Source organism: Carassius auratus, chromosome 14 (genome assembly GCF_003368295.1).
Source record: "Carassius auratus strain Wakin chromosome 14, ASM336829v1, whole genome shotgun sequence".
NCBI lineage: Eukaryota > Metazoa > Chordata > Actinopteri > Cypriniformes > Cyprinidae > Carassius > Carassius auratus.
This window is the reverse complement of record NC_039256.1, coordinates 18,551,371-18,576,467: the sequence shown is the minus strand read 5'-3', so window position 1 is coordinate 18,576,467 and position 25,097 is coordinate 18,551,371. Positions and strand designations below refer to the sequence as shown.

Here is a 25,097-nt window from a genome sequence, read left to right as displayed (position 1 = left end):
TGGCCTCTGGTTATCCCAAATATTTACCAATGATAATTAAGTTGGAGTCAAGAGTTCCTGCAGCTTATTTTTAAAAATATTTGAAAAGCCAGGTCAATGCATATTTTCTCATTTACCTCAGGTTGCAAAAACGCAAAACTGACTTTCAATTTTAACCTCATCTGAATGTGTAATTAAAGCGAATCACACCACATGCAGTGCATCAAGGGAGCACTTTACTGTCCCTGAGGCTTTTGCTAAATTTACAGCTTTCCATAAAAACGCAAATCTGTCACACATGGGCTGTCAGATGGTTTCCCCTATACCTGGTCCTTGATCATTTTGCTGTTAAAAATCACATTCCTGGCTTTGCAGAGAGATGGATGATGTACTTTTTTTTGCTGAAGCAATTTTAATTGCATAAAGATTGAGACCGTTTGTCCATTTCAGAGGAAGCTTGCTGCACTCAATTTGACATGTTTGCTTAAAGGGATAGTTCACACAAAGCAAAATTGTCATTTGCTCACGCTTATGTCGCTATAAATCTAAATGACTGACTTGCTTTGGGAAACATGAAGGTTATTTTTTTTTGTCCATACAATAAGTCAATGTGGTCCAGTGTTATTTAAACCCCAACAATATTAAAAATATCTTTTGCGTTTTGCATTAAAAAAAAAAAAAACGATTTGTAATAACATGAGGGTGAGTAAATAATGCCTATTCCTTCGAGTGAGTGATCCCGTTAAATCAGTAGCCACTAGAGATGGGCAATACTACTGTAGTCCTCATGACTGCAAAGGGGTTAAAATGACCAAAATGCTTATCCCTAGAAGCCATTGTTCCCTAATGCTGACCGTAAATGGTGAAAAGTCACCCAGAATATTAACACTGGAATCATACTGTGTTATGATTAATGAAAAACAAATCTGTTTTTATGGTATAAAAGCCTCTCACACGGGCATTGTTTTTCAACATTGATTATCCAGCTGTGCAATACACCCTCTAGTCAAATGGCTTGGTGTTTGTCACTTTTTTTTTTCTTTTTTGTTTTTTCAGACTGTTTGGCTGTAAATGTTAAAAGCTCTTTCCTCTAACTGCTGTAAATATGATGGCAAAGAGAAAGAATTAATCCTATATTGATCACTTTAGCAACAACTTTAAACCGTAGACCTTATTATTCACAGTTTAGAAGGTTGTGCTCACTTTATATCCTGTCCAAATACCAACCCTTATGACACACAAATGGCATTTTACTGCTTTACCATAAAAGGTAAAAAAGACAGCAGGTTAATCACTTGTTTTTTTTTTTTTTTTTTTTTCCTCTTTCCTCAAAAAACATTTACCACTTAGTACAGCAATTCATGTCGCTGTGTACGATTTAGCACCTGGGCAGGTCTGGAGTTGACCTGACCTCTTATAAAAATTTAAATACGAGTAGATAAAATGTGAGGTGTGGCACTTAAACGATCTATGCCTCACTGTTTGCAGTCTCTCACTGACTGTTCCATGTAGGGAGGTGTGTGTGTGTGTGAGAGAGAGAGAGAGAGAGAGAGACAGAGCACAAACCTCTGATGATTCTGTTATTTTCATTCATCGCTCATCCTCGTGGGTCTTATACCATTGCTGTCGGCTGCTGCAGAGCTATGGCATCACTCCTTGACTGACAGTTTCTATTAAGGCCCGTTGAAGTCTAAGTCGTGTTGTAGAGCATTTAAACGACAGCCCAGCTCTGTGTTGAAGGTTATTGTAGTTCCATTTCACCTCTTTCAGGATGCGTAGTGACCTCTGTTGTGCCTTGTCATTTGTCCTTGTTGCATATGTATTAAACCGCTTTTTGTCATGCGTTGAAGTAACATTGTTTTTTCTGTCCCAAAAGATAGCACTGTGCCACAGCACAAATACTAAATGGTCTTAATGATAACTATAAATAAACTGTTCTGTTATGAACACACTTTATGAGTCGTTTGCCACTTTAAATCCACCAGCTCTTTAAAGTTGGGACAAAATCTATTGGTTTTTTAGTGATTTATATAGTGATAGTTTTTACTTATTCTCATTGAATTTGATTAACAATTAGAGATATGCCGGAATCGAACTTTCCTGTTGCGATTTAATTGCTCATGCTTTTATGATGGTATACGGTATTATCTTATTGAAATTGTTTTAAAAAAGTGGTCCTAATACAGTACAAAAGGTTCAATAACTTTTTCTTATAATAGAAACCACATTTAAATACAGTAAAGCAGAACAGGAAAAATATATTAAGTTAAAAGTTTTACACAAATTATAGGGTAAAAGAACTACGATGACCCATAGGTATCACTTTACCTCATTAGTTAACCATTAACATTCACAATGAGCAATAGCTACATTAGCTACAGAAGTTAATCTTTGTTAAAAAATGTAAACCTTGGTTCATGTTAGCTCATGAAATTATATTTGCAACTCTATTTTAACAATGTGTTTAATTAAATATTGGTATACCTAAGATTAATGAAAGCTCAGAAGAATTTTTCATTGGCAGTTTGGTAACTAATGAAGCTCTAATGTAAAGTATGAATTAACAATAAACAATCAAAACCCTTACAAACAATATCTAGTAGGGATGCACCGATCATGATTTTTCATGGCCGATTCCGATACCAATTTTTTTTTACAAAAAAAACTGGCCGAATCTGATACCGATTTCAGATTTTTTTTTTTTTTTAAGCAACAAACAAGAAAGAAGGAAAGTGTCCATAAACAAGATGTTTATTTGGTATTTAATAGGCCAAACTGGCTTTTGGCTATTGAAAACAATAACTCCAACCATCTGAAATGAACGGCAGTATATGCACAATAAGTAGCCTACATTCAATACAAACATAGATGTTACAGACATCAGCATTTAGCTTTTGTTTTTGAATTGGGTTGAAACTACATAGAACTGGCCTTAAATTTAAAGATTAACTGTAACCATGTGAAATGAAAAACAACTGCATACATATTCAATAAGTTGTTTCTTGATCAGCATTCAGTATTTTAGTTTTTACATTTGGTTTGTAAATAAAGACACTGGTAAATATCTTTTTTTATTTAAGACTAAATAAAAGTATGCTATATAAATAGATTATTCCAAAATGTTAAAATCTAATAATGTTGGTGCGAATAAAACAAAGATGCTAAGTGTTTTCATTCATCCAATAAAAAAAAAAAAAAAAAAAATTAGGGTAATGATTTACATCTATATTTTATTAACTTGAGGCAATAAGAAATAAATAACTAGCCTATTCTCTCAAGTAAAAAAAATATAGATGTGAATCATTACCCTAAAAATTTTTAATTGGACGAATGAGACACTTTTTCTCAGGGTGCGGACCGGTACAGTAAACGCTCGCACAGCTTCAGTGCATGCGGAAAGGGGGCTCTTATTTGTGCGCCAGTACACCAACGGCTAATCGCTTTCTGCTATCTGTGCCTCAGACATGTAGCTCTGCATTTCCAGTACTGATCGGCTGCCCGTGTCCTGCGCACAGATTTCGAAATACTTCTACACAAATGAAATTGCGAACGATTACAATGTAGTCTGTGCTCGCAGCCGCACTCTCGGGGAAATCGGCCGAAAGACCAAAAACCGGCTGATTGCTGATCACGTATTTTAATCAAAAACCGCCCGGTTCCGATTTATGGCCGGTCAACCGGTGCATCCCTAATATCTAGGGCATGTTGTAGTCCAGATTTAAATACATTTTTATTTTGAAAATAAATAGTCTAAGTTCTAAATACTTAAGTATTTGGCACTGTGACAAACATTATAGTGAATACACAAATCTTAATGGCTATTTAAAATTATTTAAATATGTTTTAGAAAGTAGTGCAGCTGCTTTAGTTATGTGGTTTCCAGGCCAAGGACTGCATTTTCTGCAGTTTAGCGCCACCTGCTGTCAGCGAGTGAATGTGCATCTCATGTGTTCCCCATGTGGTTCTCATGCATGCATGGTTACATCAGAGCGAACACGCGTCTTTCAAGCAGCATACAGCGGTGTGCATTTTGACCACTGGATGGGAATAGTATTCGTAATGCATTCCAAATCCTGAATAAGCATATATTCAGCATATATTAATTTGTAAATGTATTTATTCATGTTAAATCACAGTGCATTATCTGATATTAACGGATGCGATTTCTGAGCACAGTGTATTAGTAAATTGTTGAAATTAAAGGGTAGTAATGCCGCTGTCCATTACTAGCTAATGTTAACTTATGTGGTTAACCAACAATGACGAATCAAACCTCATCGTAAAGTGTTCACTTGTTGCAGTGTTCAATCAAAAATGACCTTAATGGCAGATAACAAATAAATTGTGCTGGATTAGTGCTCGGATGTCTTCTGCTCTATAATTCCCCCTTTTCTAATGCAGTTTTGATAAGCTGCAGTCCACACCGTGAACTCTCGACAACCTCTTTTTATTTTTCCCCTTCTCATAATGAAATGTCCACTGACATTTTGTTTCTAACTCCAAAGTCATAGAGCCTGGCAGAGCTGGTATCATAACATACAATAAAGGGTGCTTTAGCCTCTATCCTCTTTCTCTCTTTGTGCAATTTTTTTTCATCCTGGCACATAGAACACTTGAGTGAGCTCTATAGACTTCTGAAACTAGGAGTGATGGCTTGGAATGATGGTTATTTTCAACCGTAGTCAGTGATTGGAAAAATGTCGCCATTCTGTTCTTGTACACAATAATTGATTATGCTCACTCAGTTGAATCACGATTCCCCTAATTTACTCCAGCTTCTGTTCAATTGAAATGATACATCCTTTAGTTGAATGCTGTACTACAGTGGGGTGTCCAGACCCATACCTGGCAGAAGTGTGCAAATCAGCAGTGGCTTTGTGCGGTGAATTGTAGAGTGAATAGTTCCTGTCCTAGGTGCTGATTGATCAAGAAAACATTCCAGTCATCCTGCAAAACACTATTGTCAGGTATATTAAGCAGATCACTTATTCAGTAAGCTAGTATATGGGGATGTTAAGATTGGTTTTCAAAAGCATCTCGTTGATTGCCTAAACAACTAGTAGAATTGTTAACACTGAAACTCTTACTTTTTATGCTGAAATGAGGTCCTGTTTGACAGTTATACAAAGCGTAATGACTTTTTGGTTTTCTTAATTGAACATTAGGTTGAAAGTAACTTTTTATATTATTTTAAAGTGTATATCAACTGTTACTACAGTTTTCTGAAGGCGAATGCATTTGATTGCATGATCATTTTGACAAATTATGTGTAAGTGCTTTCTGAAGCAGAGGTGTGTTTTGTTATACGTACTTTGAATTCGTCAGTTTGAAGGCACATAACTAAAATATTCTCACTAGGACTGGACGATAAATCGCATGCAATAGTCATGCACATCTCATCAGTAAAACTGGTTCTGTAGTAAATCTGCAGTAAATCTCCATCACCTGCTTTCAGATGGAGCTGCATTTACAACACAGAGCCATAGTTCTCCGACAAGCTCAGTGAACAATGACTTTGTGTAGTAAATACCGTATTTTTCGGACTATAAGTCGCACCTAAGTATAAGTCGCATCAGTCCAAAAATACGTCACGGGAAAAAAAAAACATAAGTCGTACTGGACTATAAGTTGCATTTATTTAGAACCAAGAGAAAACATTACTGTCTACAGCTGCGAGAGGGCGCTCTGTTTTCAGTGGTAGACTATAGGAGCACTGAGCAGCATAGAGTGCCCTCTCACGGCTGTAGACGGTAAGGTTTTCTTTTGGTTCATTTCTCTCGGTTCATGACAAATTAATTTTGATAAATAAGTCGCACCTATGTCGCAGGACCAGCCAAACTATGAAAAAAAGTGACTTGTAGTCCTCAAAATACGGTACTGCTCCTCCTGAAAGCATGTGAAAATACCACATATAATATATTTCTACTCAAATCACTACATTACATCAGTTGATTGTTTGAAATAAATCATTTTGTGAGATAATTATAAAAATAACTCAATATATTGTTGTAGTCATGTGTTTTAAGTAACGAAATAGTAATGAAAGCAGTTTAACCTGTTAAATGTCACCCCGTCCCGTATACGGGACGCCTACATTGACTATACTATATTACAATCAAATCTAATCTAATCTTGACAAACTATATATCGTTGAAAAGGTCTAAGACTCCCAAATATATATTTTACCAATATTTTTTGTTAAAAATTATGTAGGAAAAGTAATAGATGAATTTATGACAAGAGTGCACCCTCAGAAATCTACATTACAAAAGGAGCTTTCACCTTTGTTTAAAAAAAAAAGATGTCCTCGTTGCCTTTTTCTCTATCACATTTTAGAAATCATCAGAAGTTATATATCACTTGAAATTACCATGTAAATGGCACATCAAAATCATGTTACAAAATGTTTTCAGTCATGAATTATACAAATTTATGTTTGTATCATGCACATTCATGTCTATCTTCAAAAACGTGAGTGACAGTTAACAGGTTAAACGGTTTATTCAGCTTTATTTCCCGGGTTGTTTTTTCGGGGCATATTTGGAAATTCCATGCGAGCGCACCCTCTGGCTTTTGGTTGGAGATCTACTACTGATCACAGAACTGTGCTTCACTGAAAGATTCTCATGGACCTATCGCAGGTTTGCCTCATCGCGAGTGCGATATTACCGTGACTCTCATAGCCCAACAAGCTAATAATGGGTGTCTGTATATGCATGGTTTTTGGTAATCAGCATTATTCTAATATATCATTGTGTCCTCAAAAATGTTTTAATTCCAGTTTTCCACAAGTATATAAACTGATTTTCCGTCTGGTAAATTTTGTTGTACGTTCACACTGGCCATAATTTGCTTTTTGCTCAGTAAGTGCATGTCACTGTCTCAGTCGCCTTTCTTGTCAGAACTTTTCCGGACAGTTAATCATAAGCTTTATTTGAAAGGAACAAATCACTCTTATTTTTCCCTTGTCGAGGGGAAGGTGAACGTATTCAGTGAATGGTGGTATGTACTGAACGGATTGGGAACAGGGCTAGAGCCACCTGGTTCAGCGTTGACACGTCCATGATTCTGACATTGCAAAGACATTATTCCATCCTGAAAAGAGGGAAGTTATTTTACTTTTATAGAAATTGATCAAATAGAAGTAGATTTGTAAAAAAAAAAAAAAAAAAGTGAACTGACTTCATTAAGTTTACGGTGATGTGCAGCATTCAGTGTAGACTATCTCAAGCTGTTATGACTTTGGCTGCTTCCAGAGTGTAGATGGTGTATTTCAAACAATGGGTTGAAGGAAACACGATATTTAAATTCATGAAGGATGTTTGCTTTGTCCTTTCCGAATGAAGATTAAATGACTGTCTCCTGCTTAAGGGTGATTGCATGTTAACATGACTGTGACCTTGAGCTGCTTATTTTCTTTGCAGATTGAAAAAAAAAAAATTGCACGTTTTCTTTTAGTCCATCAAAAGCATTGTGATTTTTACATTTAAATGACAGTAAAAACCCAAATTATGTATGCTAGCCCAGCAATGCTTAGGGAAAGACAGCAAAAAGAGTTACTTTAAATGCAAGTGAGCGTGTTTAATGCCTTGTCTCCTTCTGGAGAAACAGGATGAATCATTGAGTGCTCCTCAAGCACAAAGACGTAGTTCCTTTTTGAAATATTTGAAATGGTTTTCTGCTCCACTAGGGACTGAAGTTGCGGCTCGCTGTTTAAAGCCACATTTAGACCAACATTTAGAGTTTTAATCTAGGAGAAGTGGTCCTGGGAATTTGTATTACACTCTTCCTGAAATGTCTTGTAATTGCATTTAATAAATATCCAGAGGAGCCGAATAAATTGTTTTCCTGCAGATAAATAGGCCAAGATTAATTGCCTCTGAACCCCCCAAAACAAATATTTCAATTAGTTTGACCCAAACACAAATGGTGCTACATGCTTTGAAAAACTGCTAAGCCCCATGAACCATGATTTATCTTGGAAATAAATTGTTGAAATGCTTGGCTTTATATTGCACTAATTTCTAATGACATGTATAATAAGTACATGTATAAGTACATTTCCATGTTTTATCTTGTTGTTTTTTTTTTTTATATATCCTTATTGAGGTGTTTTTCTTTCTTCAAGTTTAAAGCAGCTCAGAGAAAAAGAGAAAAGATCTACCCGAATGCTTTCTTGTTTTCCTGTTCATTTTACCAACTCTTGCTTTATAAGACAAAGCTGTTTATGAAATGCACAGAGACAGCAAGCCTTTCAGTGGTCAAAAACACAAATCAGTGGCTTGCTCAAGCTTCAAAAGCTAGCGAGGATCTTTTGGTTTAGTTTTGATCTAGTGAGCATTTGTTAGAACTAGATGACTATTTTTTGGGGGGGCTGGAAAATGATGTTAGAGAGGTGTCCCAGCTCTTTTTCTTGCAAATCCACCACAGAATGGAAATATTTTCTTTTTTCAAGGGCAGAATGATTCCGACTAGTGGTTGTTAAATACTGCTGTCATGGATAATGGCATTTGCCCACATTCACTTTGGTGATGTAGCATTTCTGACTCTAGACTGGGTTGCCCTCAGAAGAGGCTTAGGATTTTGCCATTGTGATTGTCAAAGGCATCATTGGCCTCATAGGTAATATAGAAAAACACATTTTCTCCTGATGTATCGCAAGATCCAGAGAGAAATGGTTATTTATTGGTCCCACTGGTTTAATTCCTGTCACACTGGCTCTTTTACGGTCTTTCTCAAGATTGCATTGTTTCTCATTGTGCCGTTACATGTCCATTTAGCTCATGTGTTATATAGACACATGCTCAAGCTCTTGTTGTTCTCAGCATTCAGATAAAAAAAATCTTGTAAGCTTCCTGTTTTATGAGACATTTGAAGCCATTGACTTTGTAGGATTGTTTTGCAAATGGCATATTTAAAAGTTAATAGCCTGTGCTGGTCCTTGTGCGTTTCGAGTATGTCACAGGCGTATTGTTATGATGTGTGCCTTGTTTTCAAGGGCGACCATTTTATATTGGGTTCAGAACAAGGTCTGTGTTATTAACAGAGTTTTACAGTATCATTGAAGTGGTCTTTCTGAAATGAGCCTGGAAATTAGGCTAGGCTGTGCAACTGAATTTTGTTGTTTGGTTCGGCATGCCAAGCTTTTTGAAGGCCAACAAATTTGCGTTTTCTTTTGTCACTGAACATATATTCTTGCATTATTGGTAAATTGTTTCCGATTCTTCCCCTTTGGTGTGCGATTCCTTTACTCTGTGGAGAGATGTTAGGCTTTTGGTATGTAGTGTCATTTTTTCTTTTGGTCAGAATGGGCTCTAAGGAGAGTCGTAGCATGAATATTAATGAATTTAAATTGAAAGGGCAGGAGGTGAACATTTTAAGAAATTAGATTTCACCTTGCACAGCAGAACTTTCTCCCTGTTAGATTTAATGATGATTGAAGCATTAAGTCATGCTTATGTCTTCTCTAATTGTCGTCTGGGATACACTTAAAAACTTTTGCAAAGGTTCCGCTGTGTCAAAGATATGCTCTGGTAGTTTGACGTATTGGCCAAGGATCATTCCCCCATGTAATTGGGGTGCATGGACGGTTGCATAAATTTATGTTGAGGGTTCTTAATAAATCAGAAGATCTTGTCACCTTTTGCTGGTGACACCGCTTTTTCATTTTTATAGATGAACAGAGCAGACAGTGCGAAGGATGAGAAAAGATCCCCACCGAGAACGAGCATTGGTATTCAAACCCTCGAGGTTCGATAAACCCACCTTTGGAATCGGCCCTCACGACAGGCTTCAGCCTAAAGTTGACAGTATGAAGACCGATAGCATGCCATGTTTATTAACCGCTCAGTAAGATTTGCCAACAGCGACTGGATGCCACAACTGATTGCTCTGTGAAGACAGATGAATGCTGCAAAGCTTGACATGCCCCATTCTCTGCCCCTCAATTCTGAGCCCAGGCTTAGTAACTACATGCTGTCCAGTTTGTAGACCTCTCCCTAGAATACTGAGGGATTGCTGTCATTCGTCTCCTCTGGTGCATGTTGCAGGTGTCTTCATAAGACCCGTGATGTTTCAGCAGCCACACCGTTGTTCCCTGCCTGCGACAGGTTGGTGTATGAAATGAAAAGGTCACCCTCGTATTCATAATGTACTGAGCTGTTACTAGTGACAGAAAAATCATGTATCTAAATCAACTGCAGAGCTGTACGTTTATTGAATTGAAAAGGGAAATTAACAAGGCGATTACAATTTTTGCTCTTGACTAAAACGGATCTATTTAGTCATTCATTTCCTATTCAGAAAGTAAAATCTAGTCATATATTGTGATTTAGATTATTTGAATCAATAATACTTCTAGATTTTATTTCAGAACCATTATTTTGTGCCCCCCCCCCCCCCCCGTCATTTTAATTGTTTAAAATTGTTTGCTAATTTTCTCATCTTCATTAAAGTTAAAAAAAAAAAAAAAACATCTTTATTTATATTAAAAATTATAGGGAGTTCTTTTTTTTACTTGTAATTGTTTCTCAAAGTCTTACACTGTAAACTATAAATGGTGACCAAATAAGAAACTAGTTTGGCTTGACTCCCTCCACTTGTATATCTCCTTGTTATGGGTTTCTGACAGAGTTTAATTGATTCTGTCACGTCTGGCCCAAGATGTGTTTTCGGGTTCCAAGGAGGAGCAACTTTAAAATGTGGAAAGCAGTAAATGTTAGAGAGGTATTTGCTGGCAAGAATCCTGATCGATACGTCCTCACTGGTAAGCGTTTGCAAGATTAATTGGCAGCTCATAATAAGTGCTTCAAACATATGTGGCTCTTGAGTCCTTGAACCCTTTTATCTTGTGCCTGAAAATGGTTGCGTTATTGCTTCTGGCCTGGTTAAAAAGGTTTGTTTCTGAGCGAATGTACATGGAGTGGTAGTGGGAGAAACGGGCTGTAGTCGTAGCATCCGGCTGGTCTTAAATCAAAAATCTAAATGAATTTCAATTTCAATATATTTGATTGCATTTCAAGAGCACCTCTTCAGGAGGTTCAAGGCAATAATTGAATTTCCTTCAATTGTGCACATGGTCTCTGGACTGTATTCAGTGAGTCAATGATGAGTGCGATGCAGATGTTTCACCTGTGGCACTGGGAAATAATGGGCAACCGTGATGGAATCCAGATAGGAGTAATTATAGAACACTTGCATCATATTTGATTATGAAGACCTAGTGGGCGGCAGTGGCAGGCATTCTCTGTGCTGCACCACTCATATGTTTAGTTAACTAGTCCTTATGGTATTTTAAGCAAGCTATATTCGGTTGTGTGACTGCTTTTGTAACTTAGCCTTGTGGCATGAAGGTCACTTCTATTGACAAGTCAAAGAACAGGGATGTCAGGGTTATTAGGGTCCTTTTCTTAACCTGCTACTGTTGATTAGCTCTGACTCATTGCATTAGCTCTGCATGTACCTTGATATCTAGCATTACTCCCCTCTGATGCTTCGATGTGTCAGACATTCTCATGAATAGGGCTGCATAAAGTTACTTCTGGTCAGAACAAGAATAATGAAGGTCTTTGTTCGTCACACCCTAGATGGTAATGAACACGAATTCAGTTTGGCTGAACACTGTTTCCTTGGTAACCATGTGAGAGATAAATGGAGCGTTTTGTCATTGAAATCCTGTGTGTCCACATCTAGTGACGGTCATCATCATTAACAATGTAGAAATCAAATGTGATTGCTGGTTCTTTTCTTTCTGGTGCTTTTAAGTATATTTAAATGCTCTTTAAACTCAAACTTGGTTATCTTTTCAGCATCTGTTGCCATGTATTGCATCATTGCATTATTATAAACTACAGCACTAGACATAACATTTAAAAGTCATTCATTACTAATACACATTCCTAGATCTTTTTTTAACCGAGGAATCAGCTAATATTGTATCATAGCATGGTTGCATATGACTATATGTGCCAAAATTATAATATCAGCTAAAAAAAAAAAAACCTGTACATGTGACTTATGTATCTTTTTGTCTTTGCAGGATAAATGTTGTGTGCTTAACATGCAGAGCTAGAAATTAGCACTACAACATTTGGTATCATCTTAACCACCACATCCAACGAAAAATGCTTGTATTTTTTGGTAGCTGGTTCATTGAGCCACATTGTGCCTCTTACTATCATTTCCTTTTTGTTGACCGCTTTGATCAGGGAGTGGATGAGGGATGACTACCCTTGGTGGCTAATGGAGCTTCGGCCCTTTGCTTTAATATAGTTCATTTTGAGAGTCTTGTTTTGAAGAGAGGTGTCCATTCATCCTCTGTGGTCCCTGAGAGCCCTGAGTTCTAAGGAAATGATGCCGAGAGAAGGAAGACTGTTTTTCGTAGACTAAACAGAGGGAGCAAATTAACATTTGGAGCGACTGCCGTGGTAATATAAGAAATCCTCTAATGGCGCTTTTCCACTGTATGATATGGCAAGATACACCTCTGTACAATTTAATTTTGTGGGTTTTTCCACTGGGTACAGTACCTGGTACTTTATTTTTTTATTTAATTTTTTTAGTACCACCTCGGATGAGTTTCCAAGTAAAACCAAAATGTGACGTAAACTCTGCAGATCATGGATTGGTTGGAGAGAATCATCACTACCGGTCACCGAACTTGTAACACAAACACAAAGAACCACTAGATTTAAATCAGCCGAGCCAGCGAGTTTTGACCAAGCGCACCACATTTTTTCTTTTTTTTTTTTTACAACCAAAACGTTCCATTTTCTGTTGTGGAATTACAGACATTCCTCTCATTGACATCAGAGGAGCAGATCCAGTGAGAGTTTGATGGGGTGATGTGGAGTTAAAACATTTCTTTTTAAGAGACATCACCGTAGAGGAGGCGCAACTATAACGACATGTTAATAATCCCGCCCACTCTAAAGCGATACTATACTGCAGTGGAAAAGCAAACCGTGCCTTACCATACTGAGCTGAGTTGTGCCATGCAGTGGACAAGTGCCATAAAAGGATTTTCCTGTTTTCATCTGGTCCCAGAGTTGCCTTTCCTTTTGTGTGTGTGTTCAGTTATTTCCTGCAGGGTTTAAATGAGCCTTCGTAATTGGGAACACCGCGTTAAGTTGAGGCACGCAATTTCCTCACTTTCTTACGTTCATCTAAGTGTACTTAAATCTCGAGTTAAATCACTTCTGTTTTCATTTCCTCAGACGGGGACAGACCTCTGCCACATAGGGCCGCAACCAAATTAAAAAGTGACCTTTGGAGTTAATAGCTTCCTTTCCCAGTGAGTGAAAAGCCTTAGAAAGCCGCTGCATCTGAAGTCTCTGTAGTCACAAAGCCTTTTCTCTTACACACTCTGTCTGACCAAGAAATGGCTGTCCTCTATAAATCATGTTCAGCTTCAGCCATCCTGCCTCCCTCCACTCCCTAACAACTTAGCTTTTCTCTGTAGCAAATGCCTATAGGCACAGCATCACTGAACCAGTGGTCAACAGCTGCCCGGAGGGAGTCGACCAGTCGCTTAGCTTACGCCAGCAGTAAAATCATTAAAATCAATTCCATCATCTAGGTTACAAGGCCTTGAGAGTTACAAAAGATATAAAATCTTTAAACCGAGACGCAGCAATCAAGGATGACACACGCAATATCATTGTTCAAATGTCTAGATATGTGAATGTATTATTTATAGAAAAAGCATTAATAATGGCTACATAAAAGCTGATATTCACTGTGTGTGATTTATTGGACTCCCAAGGTTAGGCATACAGTAACAGTCGTGTATTATTTATGTATTTGGTCCCCTTCATTCTGCACTGAAACTTTTTTTTTCCCAGCTTGCCCTGCAGGACTTGTGAAGTGCACAGTATATAACACAGGCGGGTAGCTGTCGTGGCATATGCTTGCTGCCACCCTCACACTTTTGAATCCTCCACAGAGGCTGCAGCTGCAGTCTTATTGACTAAATCACCGGTTTTATTCTAAGCTTTATACTACACCTGTTTTTTATTTAATATTTACATTTTAGATGTTGTGTTTGTTTATATATCTTTTTTGGGTGGTTTCTTGTATGGTTTCTTCTCTTCATGGTATAAAGCTCAGATTTTACTGAATTATTTTCTCAGATTAATACAGTTTTGAATGAAAAGTAATGTGGGTTCAGAGTGACTAAGAGTATTTCTAGAGCGTCTGAGATCTCAGTAATTTCCCACTTGTGGTGTTATGCATCAGCACCATTTTACGTTCTCTGCTCACCAAAAAGTCCTCCGAGGAATGGAGATGGAAAAACCTGTCAGGATGACGTTAGAGAAGCAATGGTCACATGTAATTCTGTGCTGCTTTCCTGCCACCGTTCATCAACCTACCACTATTTAGATCGTATTTAAATCAAGAACCAGTGGGCTAGATAATCATGTTCAACCAGCGTCAATCATTTTGTTTATAATAGCATTTTTAAGGTGATTTGAGCACTGTTCTGCCGTGGGCTAGAGTGGAGTCTCGGTCGTGCTGTTGCGTTTGATGCCAGTCATTCAGGCAGGTTGTTATCTCGGTTTAGAAGGGCAGGTGAGTGCCGGGTTATGATAATGTTAATGATATCAGAAGCCATTTACTTCAGAAGGGCACCTTGCCTGAAGCCCAGACTAAATACCCCAAGTGCAGCATCCTTAAAAGCCTTTCAGCCATCTCTGTATTCGGCACGTTTGATACATGATAGACTTTCTACTGTCCTTTGTGTAGAAGATATTTAAAAGGAAGGCAAGTATACAGGCAAGAAAGACCTTGGGTACCTAAAGAGTATATTAGACCAAAACGTTTATAAATTGTAACATTTTTATTTAAAAATATACGTCTTAAGGAAAAAAGATCTTTTCAGTTGGCCACATCTTTACCCACTATACAGATATGAAATAGTACATATTACAATACAAAAAAGGAAAAAGCAGGGTTTTGGGGAGAGGAGGGTGAAAAGCATTCATTTTTGCACAAATAAATTTTTGGGTGTGATTTGAAAGGGGCTTTTTGGCCAGAGTGAGCAGCAGGACTTCAGCGTATGGCAAGATGACATTCCCCCCAAAAAACAGTTAACGGGAGTGCAAATGGATTCATGTTCAGTGGTTTTTGTGATTGCTTCTAAGCTGATAGTTTGAACATATTACAGTGTTTGTCAGTATTTCATTAGAAAGTTGTTCTTTCCCACCATATATATACCTAAACTATCAGATCAGGATGTGAGACTTTTTTTTTTTTTTTTTTTTTGGTTGTTGTGGGGAGAGAGGGGTGTGGATGGGTGGTGCTGATGTTTGTTTTCTGTAAACATGCAAGGTGTTTTTGAGGAAAGCAAAGGTCAGCTTTTCAAATGCAAAACAAAGCAACACCATAGATAGAGGTTCTTGGCTCGGTAAATGTTAGCAGTAATTTTCCTCGTTTCCAACAGCATTTGAAAAATACATTTTGGAATGTTATTTCCCGGCTACACCTCTGGCTGCACAGAAAAGATCAGCTACACAGACCTACATTCCCTTTCTGTTTGTTTTTATAAAAAAAAAAAAAAAAAGTTTTGCAGAGTTGAAATTAGTGAGAATTTTAGCAGCTGTTCCTCACTCATGATAATTCACAGCACCCTCTAGAGGACAGTTATAATCAGTCTCTTAAGGCATGCTTAAATTCAGCATATAATTATTTTTTTTACAACCTTAGGTACGTGACCAAAGAATGGGATTTCATATAGATGCCAAGTTCAAAAAATTTTGTTTTTCACCAAAAATATCTGCCTGTATATGATTGCATGTTTCTTTATTTTTAGCTGTTTTTTTTTTTTTTTTTTTAAGCAATAAGGCAGTAAGCCTTATCTCAGCCTAAGTAGGGTGGTGTTCCGAGCTTTCTAGCTTTTGCCCAGGGTGTTGTCAGTCACCGTTTTGTAATGCAGTTCTTTTTTCCTCTAATGGTTTCTGTACCCTTATTTAGCCTCACTCTTGGCTCCTTGGATGCTCATTGACTTCAATTAGATGCTAACCAGTGATGGTGTTCCCTGTACCACCTTGTGCATCCCTGCCCCCAACTCCTGATTGCAACACAAAGAGCTACTGCAGCAGCTTTAGTTTGATGCTAATGTCGGTTCTCTCAGTGCTGCATACAAATGTCTCCTGACCCAGCCTCCCGCCGTCTTCATGATCTCCTGAGAGCTGCGCTACACTTAACTTCAGCTTTTTTCTCTGTTTCGGTTTCTTTAGTGTCCTTGGTATGAACCTCTGGATATTTCTTGCACAGACGACAAATGGCCTTTTTTGTTTTTATGGACTGAGGAGCAAGGCTATGAAGTAATAACTCTAGTGTTTTTTTTTCCTTTTTAAGTACTGGCTGAGGAGGCTGAAACTAACGGTGCAGAGGTTTTGGGTGACAGAATATTATATTCATTTTCCCCGGGCTTAATTGACTCAATGTTGAAGCTGTCAGGTATGGTTATGCTCTTGGCTGCATTCGAACAGTGCGACGGCAAGCGTACGCATGTATTTTTAGGAGGCAATTGTCAGTGTCCTCTGCATGCCTTTTTTTTTTTTTCTAGCTCTTTTCTAGCTCTCCCTAGGAAGTTGTTCTCGCTGGTGTTTGCTTCGTCGTCTAGCATCCTTTGATGGTCTGTACCATTAATTAATGATGTAGTGATCTAAGCAGCATTGTTCTATCACAGTGAGGATGTCAGTGTTTGGAGCCATCTTATGTAAGAATATATGCACAATGATAATTGGGCAATTTCTCTGTTTAACATTTAGTGAATCCCCGCTGAAGATGTGAAAGAAGGAGCTTGTTCGGGCATTTTGTTAGAACCAGTGCAGAGCCATATTGGACATTAACCTTTTCACACAAAGTGCTAGGCTTTAAGATTTCAAGGAAGCTGTGACAGTTTATTGAATTTAACCAAATGCAGAAACGGGAAGGCAGTTAAGTGTTCTCATTAGTTCAGATTTAAGACTTGATCAAAGTGTAATGATAATATTCTGCCACAAGTAATGTTGAGTGGGTTGAATACCCTGTCCAAAATGTAATTTCGATATGTGGCTCAATTTGTAACAGTACTTGTTGTCAATTTAGAAAATGTGAGTTTAAAAATATGCTTTGTGTCCACCTGATGTCTTTTTTTTTTTTTTTTTGGTTTCCTCTCCCCAAAAGTGAATGTGTGATCTATAGTGTTGCTAACGTGCACCAAAGGTTTTTATTTTTTTTATCCTTTTAAATTTTCACTGCTCAGCATATGAAACACTATTTTTCCATGAAATAAAATATCACTATTTATCAGAAGATATGTCATTTTATAAACTGTTTTCTGGAGCACAGGGTTCCAGGCGGTTTGGCTATAGATTTCTCATCTCCTCTGTGCTGCAGAATACATAGTACACAAACTGGTGATGCGGCGACACATCCAGCCTTCCTCTGCTGAGATTGATTGCCCCCAGCTAGATATGAACCTTTGCATTTGTATTACAAAAATAAACTTGTGGATTTTTCTATATTTCCTCTTTTCAAATTCATCCCAGTCATCTCAAGCTTTCATAGATTTCCAAAGCTAACAATTTCAAAGAAATACTCCTTCATACAAACTGAAAAGGGGAAAAAGTCCAAAAGCAAACCCTGTATCTTTTGAAATGGACAAATGGTTAAACCCAGAAACTGCAGGAATAAATAGTTTATACTTCACACTCTTTGTAAGGCAGTTGCTGACATTTGCATTGCCCATAGCCATTGATGATCACTAGTGCACCCTCCTCGTGACTGGGATCATACTCGTTATAGGGCACCTGTGTAGCCAGGTCCGCCATTGGCTGCCTCTGCTGGGTCCTCATCTGTCGCCGGTTCTGAATGGCTGAACAATGGCGGATCCGCCTCAGAGTGGGAGGGCAGCATTTTCGTGATATGTACACTACTAAAATGATGAGAAAGAAGGAAAACAACAGAGCCATGGTGCCAATGATGACCCTCTGGGTCAGCACTGTGTTGTCCATCTCGGAGTAGTCCTCTGTAACGTCTGCCCCCTCCACTGTCATAGTAGTAGCAAGGGCAGTGCGTGGGGGTTGGGTAGTGGTGGTGGTAGTGGTGACAATCGTAAAGCTCCCAAAATCCTCTGCATAGAAGTCTTGTGTAGGGGTCTGCATATTTCCGAACAGGGAGCTTGTGATCTCGGGGAGCATGGCATCCGTGCTGGTACTGGTCAGTACAACCGGGGCCGAGAAATTTTGGCAAAGTTGGAATCCGTAAACGGCATCCAGTATTTCCTCACCCTGTGCGTACTCAGGACTGTGGCAGAGGATAGAATGCTCCCATCGACCTTTAAAGGTGCTCAGCCAAGTGGCCATATTGCAGATCCATTTGGTACATTCCCATAGATTGCTTGACAGCCCAATCGCATTTAGGGACTTCCACATATCCATGGTTTGGGTGTCGAGGCTGGTCAGTTTGTTGTTATCCAGCAGCAGGATCTTGAGGTTGGGCAAAGTCTCAAACACGTCGGGGGTGAGTACACGTATCTCATTCCCAGTGAGATCCAGTTTCTCCAGAGTTGTCCATTTCCATTCCATGGTGCATGTTAAATTGTTGATCTTGTTCCACTGAAGATAAAGGAACTGGAGGGCAACCAGACGAGGGAAGTGCGCCAAGTTAATCTTGGTCAAGTGATTGTGTTCCAAATGGAGCTCTCGCAGCTTAATTAACCCGGCAAAGCCATTCCGGGCCAAGCTACGGAGCCGGTTGTTGCTCAGGCCAAGGTACTCCAGGCTCCGGCAGTCCCAGAAGGCCCGTACGGGTGTCGTGCGCAGCGAGTTTGACCGTAGGTGTAGAATCTGGAGCTTCCGGAGCCCATGAAAGAGCTCAGGCTCCAGCGCTGTCATCTGGTTGAAAGAGAGATCCAAGATCTGCAGGTTGATGAGGTGGATGAAGGTTGTGTTTGGCAGCTTGGTGATGCGGTTTGAGCTCAGGTTAAGGTCCTTGAGCTTGTACAGCCCCTGGAAGGCATCCTCATGCACGGTGGTTATTTGGTTGTGGTCCAGGTGAAGCCATGTGAGCTGGGTGAAGCCAAAGAACTGGTCTGAACTGAGCTCACTGATGCTGTTGTGTCTGAGTGAAAGTCCAAGGGCCCCTTTATCCACACCGTCTGGGGGCGCCAGGAGCCCCTGCGTGTCGCAGTAAAACTGCAAGTCTTCACATCGGCATTTCTGAGGGCAGGTTGTGCATGACACAGGGAGGCACAGTAGCATGCTGATCACACAAAGTGCCACTGGTGCTTGTCCCACCAATGGCCACCTTGAATGGAAACCTGGGTGGGTTTAAAGATAAGAAAATAAACCGGGGGGAGGGAAATCTAATCTCTGCAGTACACAGATTTTTTTTTTTTTTTTTTTGCCATTATCATGCGCATTCTCTCTGTATTTTTCAACATGTCAAAGCGATCTGCTTGTTGATTCAAGATTTTTACTTGTGTTTATGGGGAATGTTTAATGACTTGCACCGACAGTTATGTTAACTTAAGTAATTTTAATGCATAAATTATACATCCATATGTTTGAACTGCAGAATTAGCATTTTATTCACAAGATTCATATTTTTTTTTTCCCCTAGGATGCGGTTTATCGTTATTTTTCCCAGTTGCCTTAATCTTTTTTCTTTTCAGTCATTAGTTAAGTGGCTTGTAAGTCACCCCCCACCCCCCTTTCCTGCTGCAAATTACTGCTTGTAAAATATTACAAGTCACTTAAAATTAAAAAAGGAAAGGAAAGGATTTTTTTTTTAAATGTGTATATATAGATGTTTCTAGAGACCCTGCCAGCCACTGTCCCCCTCCTATTCACTACATTGCCTATTCAGGTCCAGACTCTGAATAAAAGGGCTAACTTACCCATTCTTTTGTGTACATCGGAGGCTGCATTCAACTGTCTTTTTCCGCAGACTTTTGGAGCAGCCAGATGGAAGAGAAATCCAAAGGGAAAAAAACCTTTTGGGTTAATACAAAAGGAATCAAGCTCTTGAGAAATAAAGAAGTGCTGAGCCCCCCCAGTTGAACCAAATTCAGGCATTCCATGTCCTGGGATGCTGTTTCTATTTTCTTTCAGTGTGTCCTTTTGTCAGTCCTTCTATTCAATTCCCAGATTAAGAAAAGACCAGCATTATTTGCCTCCCAAGAATCCTTAAATTCGAAGTTGATTATTTGCATCCAAAGCAGCACCGCTGAGCAGATCCCTCTGTCCCTTAGCTGCCTCTTTCCTTTTCCACCGCAATGATGTCAGCTCAATTGGTTAATTGAAGATCATGCATTCCTCTTTCATTGCTTGATGTCCTTCATCCCTAACTTGTTGATGGCAGGCAGAGGCTGCACTTGCGACGCCAGTTCCATGTGGCTCTGCTGTGTTGTGTGGAGTTCTCGGCACCGAGAAAGAGGAGATGCAGTGAGGGGAAAGGCAGAGGAGAGGAGCTGAGATGTTATTCTGTGCTTTTGTTGCAGCCACTCACTGCTACAGAGTGGTGGCAGGCTGGCGTCGATCATCAGTGCAGTTTCTCTCTCTCTCGCTCCCTCCCTCTCTCTCTCTCTCTCTCTCTCTCTCTCTCTCTCTCTCATGTGCACTTTGGTTTGCTCCCTGGCTCGCTCACTTTCCGCCTTGCACACTTGCACAGTGCTTTGGCGTTTGATTCAACGCTCCCTCCCCCTCCCTTACTTTTTTCCTCTGGTTCATCACAGTCAGAATATTGATAACTGCAACGTGTTGCGGCAGTTCACAGCCGAAATGAACAATTACATTTAAATCTCCATGCCTGCTTCCTGTCTGGTATATATACATAAAAAAAAAAAAAAAAACATTTGTGTGTATGTTTGTTTGTGATGAAGCTGGTTGACTTACTACTTTGTAGTAGTACACTAAAACACACATTAGGTGATTTCAACTTGTATTTATTTGTGTTTTGGGTCTTCAATTAAATATTGGTTAATGAATTTACATTATAATTAAGTTTGCACAGGGAGCTGATACTTAATTTGATGTACGATGACTTGCAGTCAGATTGCTTCTTGCATTCTCTCTCCCTTTCGCTCATTCAGGTTTTCAACACTGAACACGTCACAAGCAAAACGACGTCACAGAGACCTTTTATACTCCTGTCGATCTTGTGGGGGACAGAGTATGAATGCTAGACTTAATAGAGCATTCACACTGCACAGCCCACCAGAAGATTTCACTAAACATAAGATGTAGCTGTTTGATGCATTTTTCATTGCTCCTCTATCCTTCGGCTAATTTTTCTTCATGTGGGTTTGCTGAATGAAATGTAATTATACTGTTCCTTTTTTAATGAAATGAAGCCTGACATGTTGGATGACAGCCTATAAAGCTTACTGGCTAAACAAGCAAAAGGATATGTATTAGCAAATCAAAACCCATTTATTAATTTAATATGATTTTTTTATGGGTATGGATGGTTTTGATTTAAGTAACATTTTTGTATGTAATTTTACTTATTTTATTAGTTTGTATTTGTTTTTAATGGCATGTATTTTTTTTATACTTTTATATTTTGACAGGTTTTGTTTTTAGTACTTGCAAGTAGAGAACTTAACCAAAATATCTATAACAAGACACAGAAAAAAGAACCGAAAGAGAGAGAGAAAAAAAAAGCAATTCAGTAATAAAAAATTAACAACAATAGTTACATGGGGTCTTATAGAAATTGAGCACTGCATGGTACAGGTAGAATTTGAGATGCACTTTAGCCATTGCTAGTTTGTAGTATATAACAATCCCATTTGCTCCAATAATTTTCCCCTTTATTCTTCTGTAACCTCAGGGAGAAGGTCACTTTCAATAGGACATATGTGACTGACAATACTTAGAAGAAGATTCATATCGGGAGGGCTTCTCTTAAGCCAACATTTAGTAACTGCTTTCTTGTATGCAACTAAACAAACCTTTCAAAGTTAACCATTACATTTATTCAAATCCTCCAATGTGACCCCTAGAAACATAGTTGGAAATGACACACCTATGTTAAAGCCTATTACCCTCAATATTAATTGTCCTACCCTTGCCCAAGAAGACTGAATATATGGACATAACCAAAAAATGTGGACCGGGTCAGCTTGTGCAGAACGGCATTTCCTCCAGCAAGGGTGCTCTTTCCCAGAGAACTTGCATTTTTGCATAGGGGTTATAATAAATATAATGAAACCATTTCCACCCAAAATCTCTCCAGTTCAGTGAACGAGTCGTAAAACACTGAGATTTCTATGCAAGAAGCCATACATCCCCTAATATTTCCTCCCTCATGTCTTTCTCCCATCGCTGACTGACGTAGTCTGTTGAATTTTTATTCATTGAAGAGAGAGCACTATACAGCTTGCCTATGAACCCTTTGATATTTTCACTCTTATGTGCATTTATAAAAGTCTGGATCTTTGTGGAAAAATCATTCTCATTGGAGCTTCTGATCTCTGTCCAGAAAATGTTCTGTACCTGTAGGTACCGATAAATACCCTTTCTATTGAAATCAAAATTGACTTGTCAGTAAGCCCCGTATCCATTAGTTAGTGTTGCTCACTGTCTTACAATGACAGCAGGCAGTGTAAACCTTCTTCCGAGTTGTTTCTGATCAATTTGGGACACAGATGGATCTTCAAATGGGACTTAAATATGTCATGGAGGGATATATAAAAGATATTAAAATAAGTAAAAATACAGATCACAATGCAAACTCGAGGATTATATTACGGTTGTAATGATCGCAGTGACATCATCACTGGGTCAACACAATTCATGTACCGCAATGTAAGATTAAATTAAGTTACATTTAACCAGATTCTTATTGAGAGGCACTCTCATATAGACCTTCGTTTGTGTTTTTGACTTTCACTGCACTGTACACAACGTGAGAACAGTTCGCTGTGTAGGTTTGTACCTTAACATGGGCTCACTAACTTTAACGGTAGTTAGTTTGAGCCAGAGATACCATGCTGAAACACAAGATGATATTAATACACTATATATACTATATATAATAACATACTGGGGTTGAATGCTTAGGGAAATTTTGCTCCGTTTTGGTTGGTTTTAAGAAATGGAATAAAATAATTTTCATTACCTATCCTCTATATTAGTGTTACAAGTACCTTAGGCCCATTGTTTTTCTATTTTTGTAGCATAAACACCATTAAACAGATTTTGTTCTTCCAATGTTTCTCTATGGTGCTGAAACCTAAAGATGTCAGTTCCGCTCCCCGTGCAACTGAAATTCATCTGCCTTCGAAGGGTGGGGATTACTGATAGGTCAATTCTGACATAGGATCTGAAAGTTATTCAAATCCCCGTTTGATGTAATTTTGCAAAGCGGTCTCCTCTTGTTCCATATAAATCTAAATAGCATTTATTGTGTATGTCTGTCTGTGTATGTATGTCTTTACATCTCCTATTACATATTTATAATAAACATGTTTCATCATTTAGTCAAATTTCTTGTTTGCTCAGACTTAACTCAAGACACTGCAAGGAGATTTTCTGAAATCTTCCCCTTTAAAATAATGCGACATTGCTTTTGTAACATTCGCTGCTTTCAGTAAATTTCAAAACAATTATTGCTAGATGTCAGAGAGCCTGCTGTGAAAAATTATTCCTGTTAAGTGTAATTGTTGGTCTGTTGTAGTTGGAATCTTTGCATTGCGTCTCTTATTTCAGAATCTCACAGTATTAGTTCTATTAAGGCCCTCATGTCAAATTAAAAAGTTTTTTGCAATTGTCAGATTGAAGTCTTCTGTTTATGAATGCAACCATCGGTATCTAAACTTATAACATGACTCTAAACCAACCCATTCATACAACTCTTTCTTCATCATAAGAGTCTTTTAAGTCACTCTAGTTAATTTTCAAAGTGTATAGATTTTTGTTTCCTCTGTGCACATGGTGACTGTAGGTTGTGCTAAAATTGCTTTCGTGCCTTTGTACCTACTGTGCTTAATTTGAACATCTGTGTTACTTTTTTTGGGGTGGTCACTTTCTAAAATGACCTTGGCCATTTTGTGTGCTTATGATTTATTTGTTTGTCATTTTTCTCCATAGGTCATATTACTGTTTATTTATTTTTACAGATACTTTTCTCGTTGGTGTCTAATCTGCCCTCAAGGGAAGTCTCTGCTGAGAAGGACGGTTTCAAAAAAAAAATATATATTTTTCTTCACTGTTCTGTGGGGAGATTTGTTCATGCTGCAAGCACAGCTCTACCTGACCATCATTAACTATGTGTGTGAAAACACCACATAAACTAGTGTGAGGAATCAAACGACTGCTCAATTAAGTGGAGCTGCTTGGAGCAAAATCAATATTGAGTGATCCAAGTCATTTTACCCTCAGGGGGAATATATGATCATATAGGTAGTATCCGTCAAGCTTTCTTGTACTCTAGATGAATGTACCTTTTGTGCTAATCTAGGTAATTTTTGTTCAACTCAACAAGCAGCCCATAGATTACTGATTTAGAATTGACAGTCTCTCACCATTATTACGCTGGAGAGCCTATGCTGTACTCGAGTGCTTTCATCCGACTGGCACAAAGTCAGTAGGGGATTAAGGCCGATGGCGTTCACTTGCCTCTATCTTGTACCACCCAATGGGGTGAGGATGTAGGGGGAGCCAAACCTCCAGTGCCACTGCCATATTTCATTGACTGTCACGCTTTTGGTGCTTGTGCCCCTGTGACGGCCTTCCCCCAGGCTTTTCCCTGTGCTGGAGATTTACCTACCCACTGCACATGAGCAATTGGTCTGGGGCATGTGAGAGGGATCTGCTTTCCCAACGCTAGCCAACCTGACTGGAAGCACTGGACAAGTGAGCGCCTTGTAAAGTGTGGAAATTGCTCAGATTTATCTCCGACAGTCATTGTGTTGGTGAGCTCTGCTTGACCAGGCTTAACTCCTGCCTACCTTTCTCTGAACTTTGAGTATCGTTAAAAGCTGTATGACCCATCACATAATGGGTTTTATTTGACAATCTAAATGTCTTGCTTACATTTTAATCCTTGAAGGTTGGGAATGGTTGCATTTGAACTAATCTTTACGTGCGCCTTTGCCCTGCATCCCATCAATTTTTTTTTTTTTT

General features: G+C 38.7%; 2 protein-coding genes across 2 annotated transcripts in view; one reads left to right on the top strand and one right to left on the bottom strand.

The window, feature by feature from the left end:
- The window catches only part of LOC113113878 (catenin alpha-1-like), a 91,050-nt gene that overhangs the window by 25,277 nt on the left and 40,676 nt on the right, over window positions 1-25,097 (top strand). The window lies entirely within an intron of this gene.
- On the bottom strand, window positions 14,801-21,905 carry LOC113113879 (leucine-rich repeat transmembrane neuronal protein 2-like). The gene is made up of 2 exons (XM_026280406.1): window positions 19,865-21,905; window positions 14,801-19,285 (listed from the first exon to the last, which is right to left on the bottom strand). The coding sequence occupies exons 1-2, from the start codon at window positions 20,040-20,042 to the stop codon at window positions 17,664-17,666; spliced, it is 1,800 nt and encodes a 599-aa protein (XP_026136191.1). The 5' UTR covers window positions 20,043-21,905; the 3' UTR covers window positions 14,801-17,663.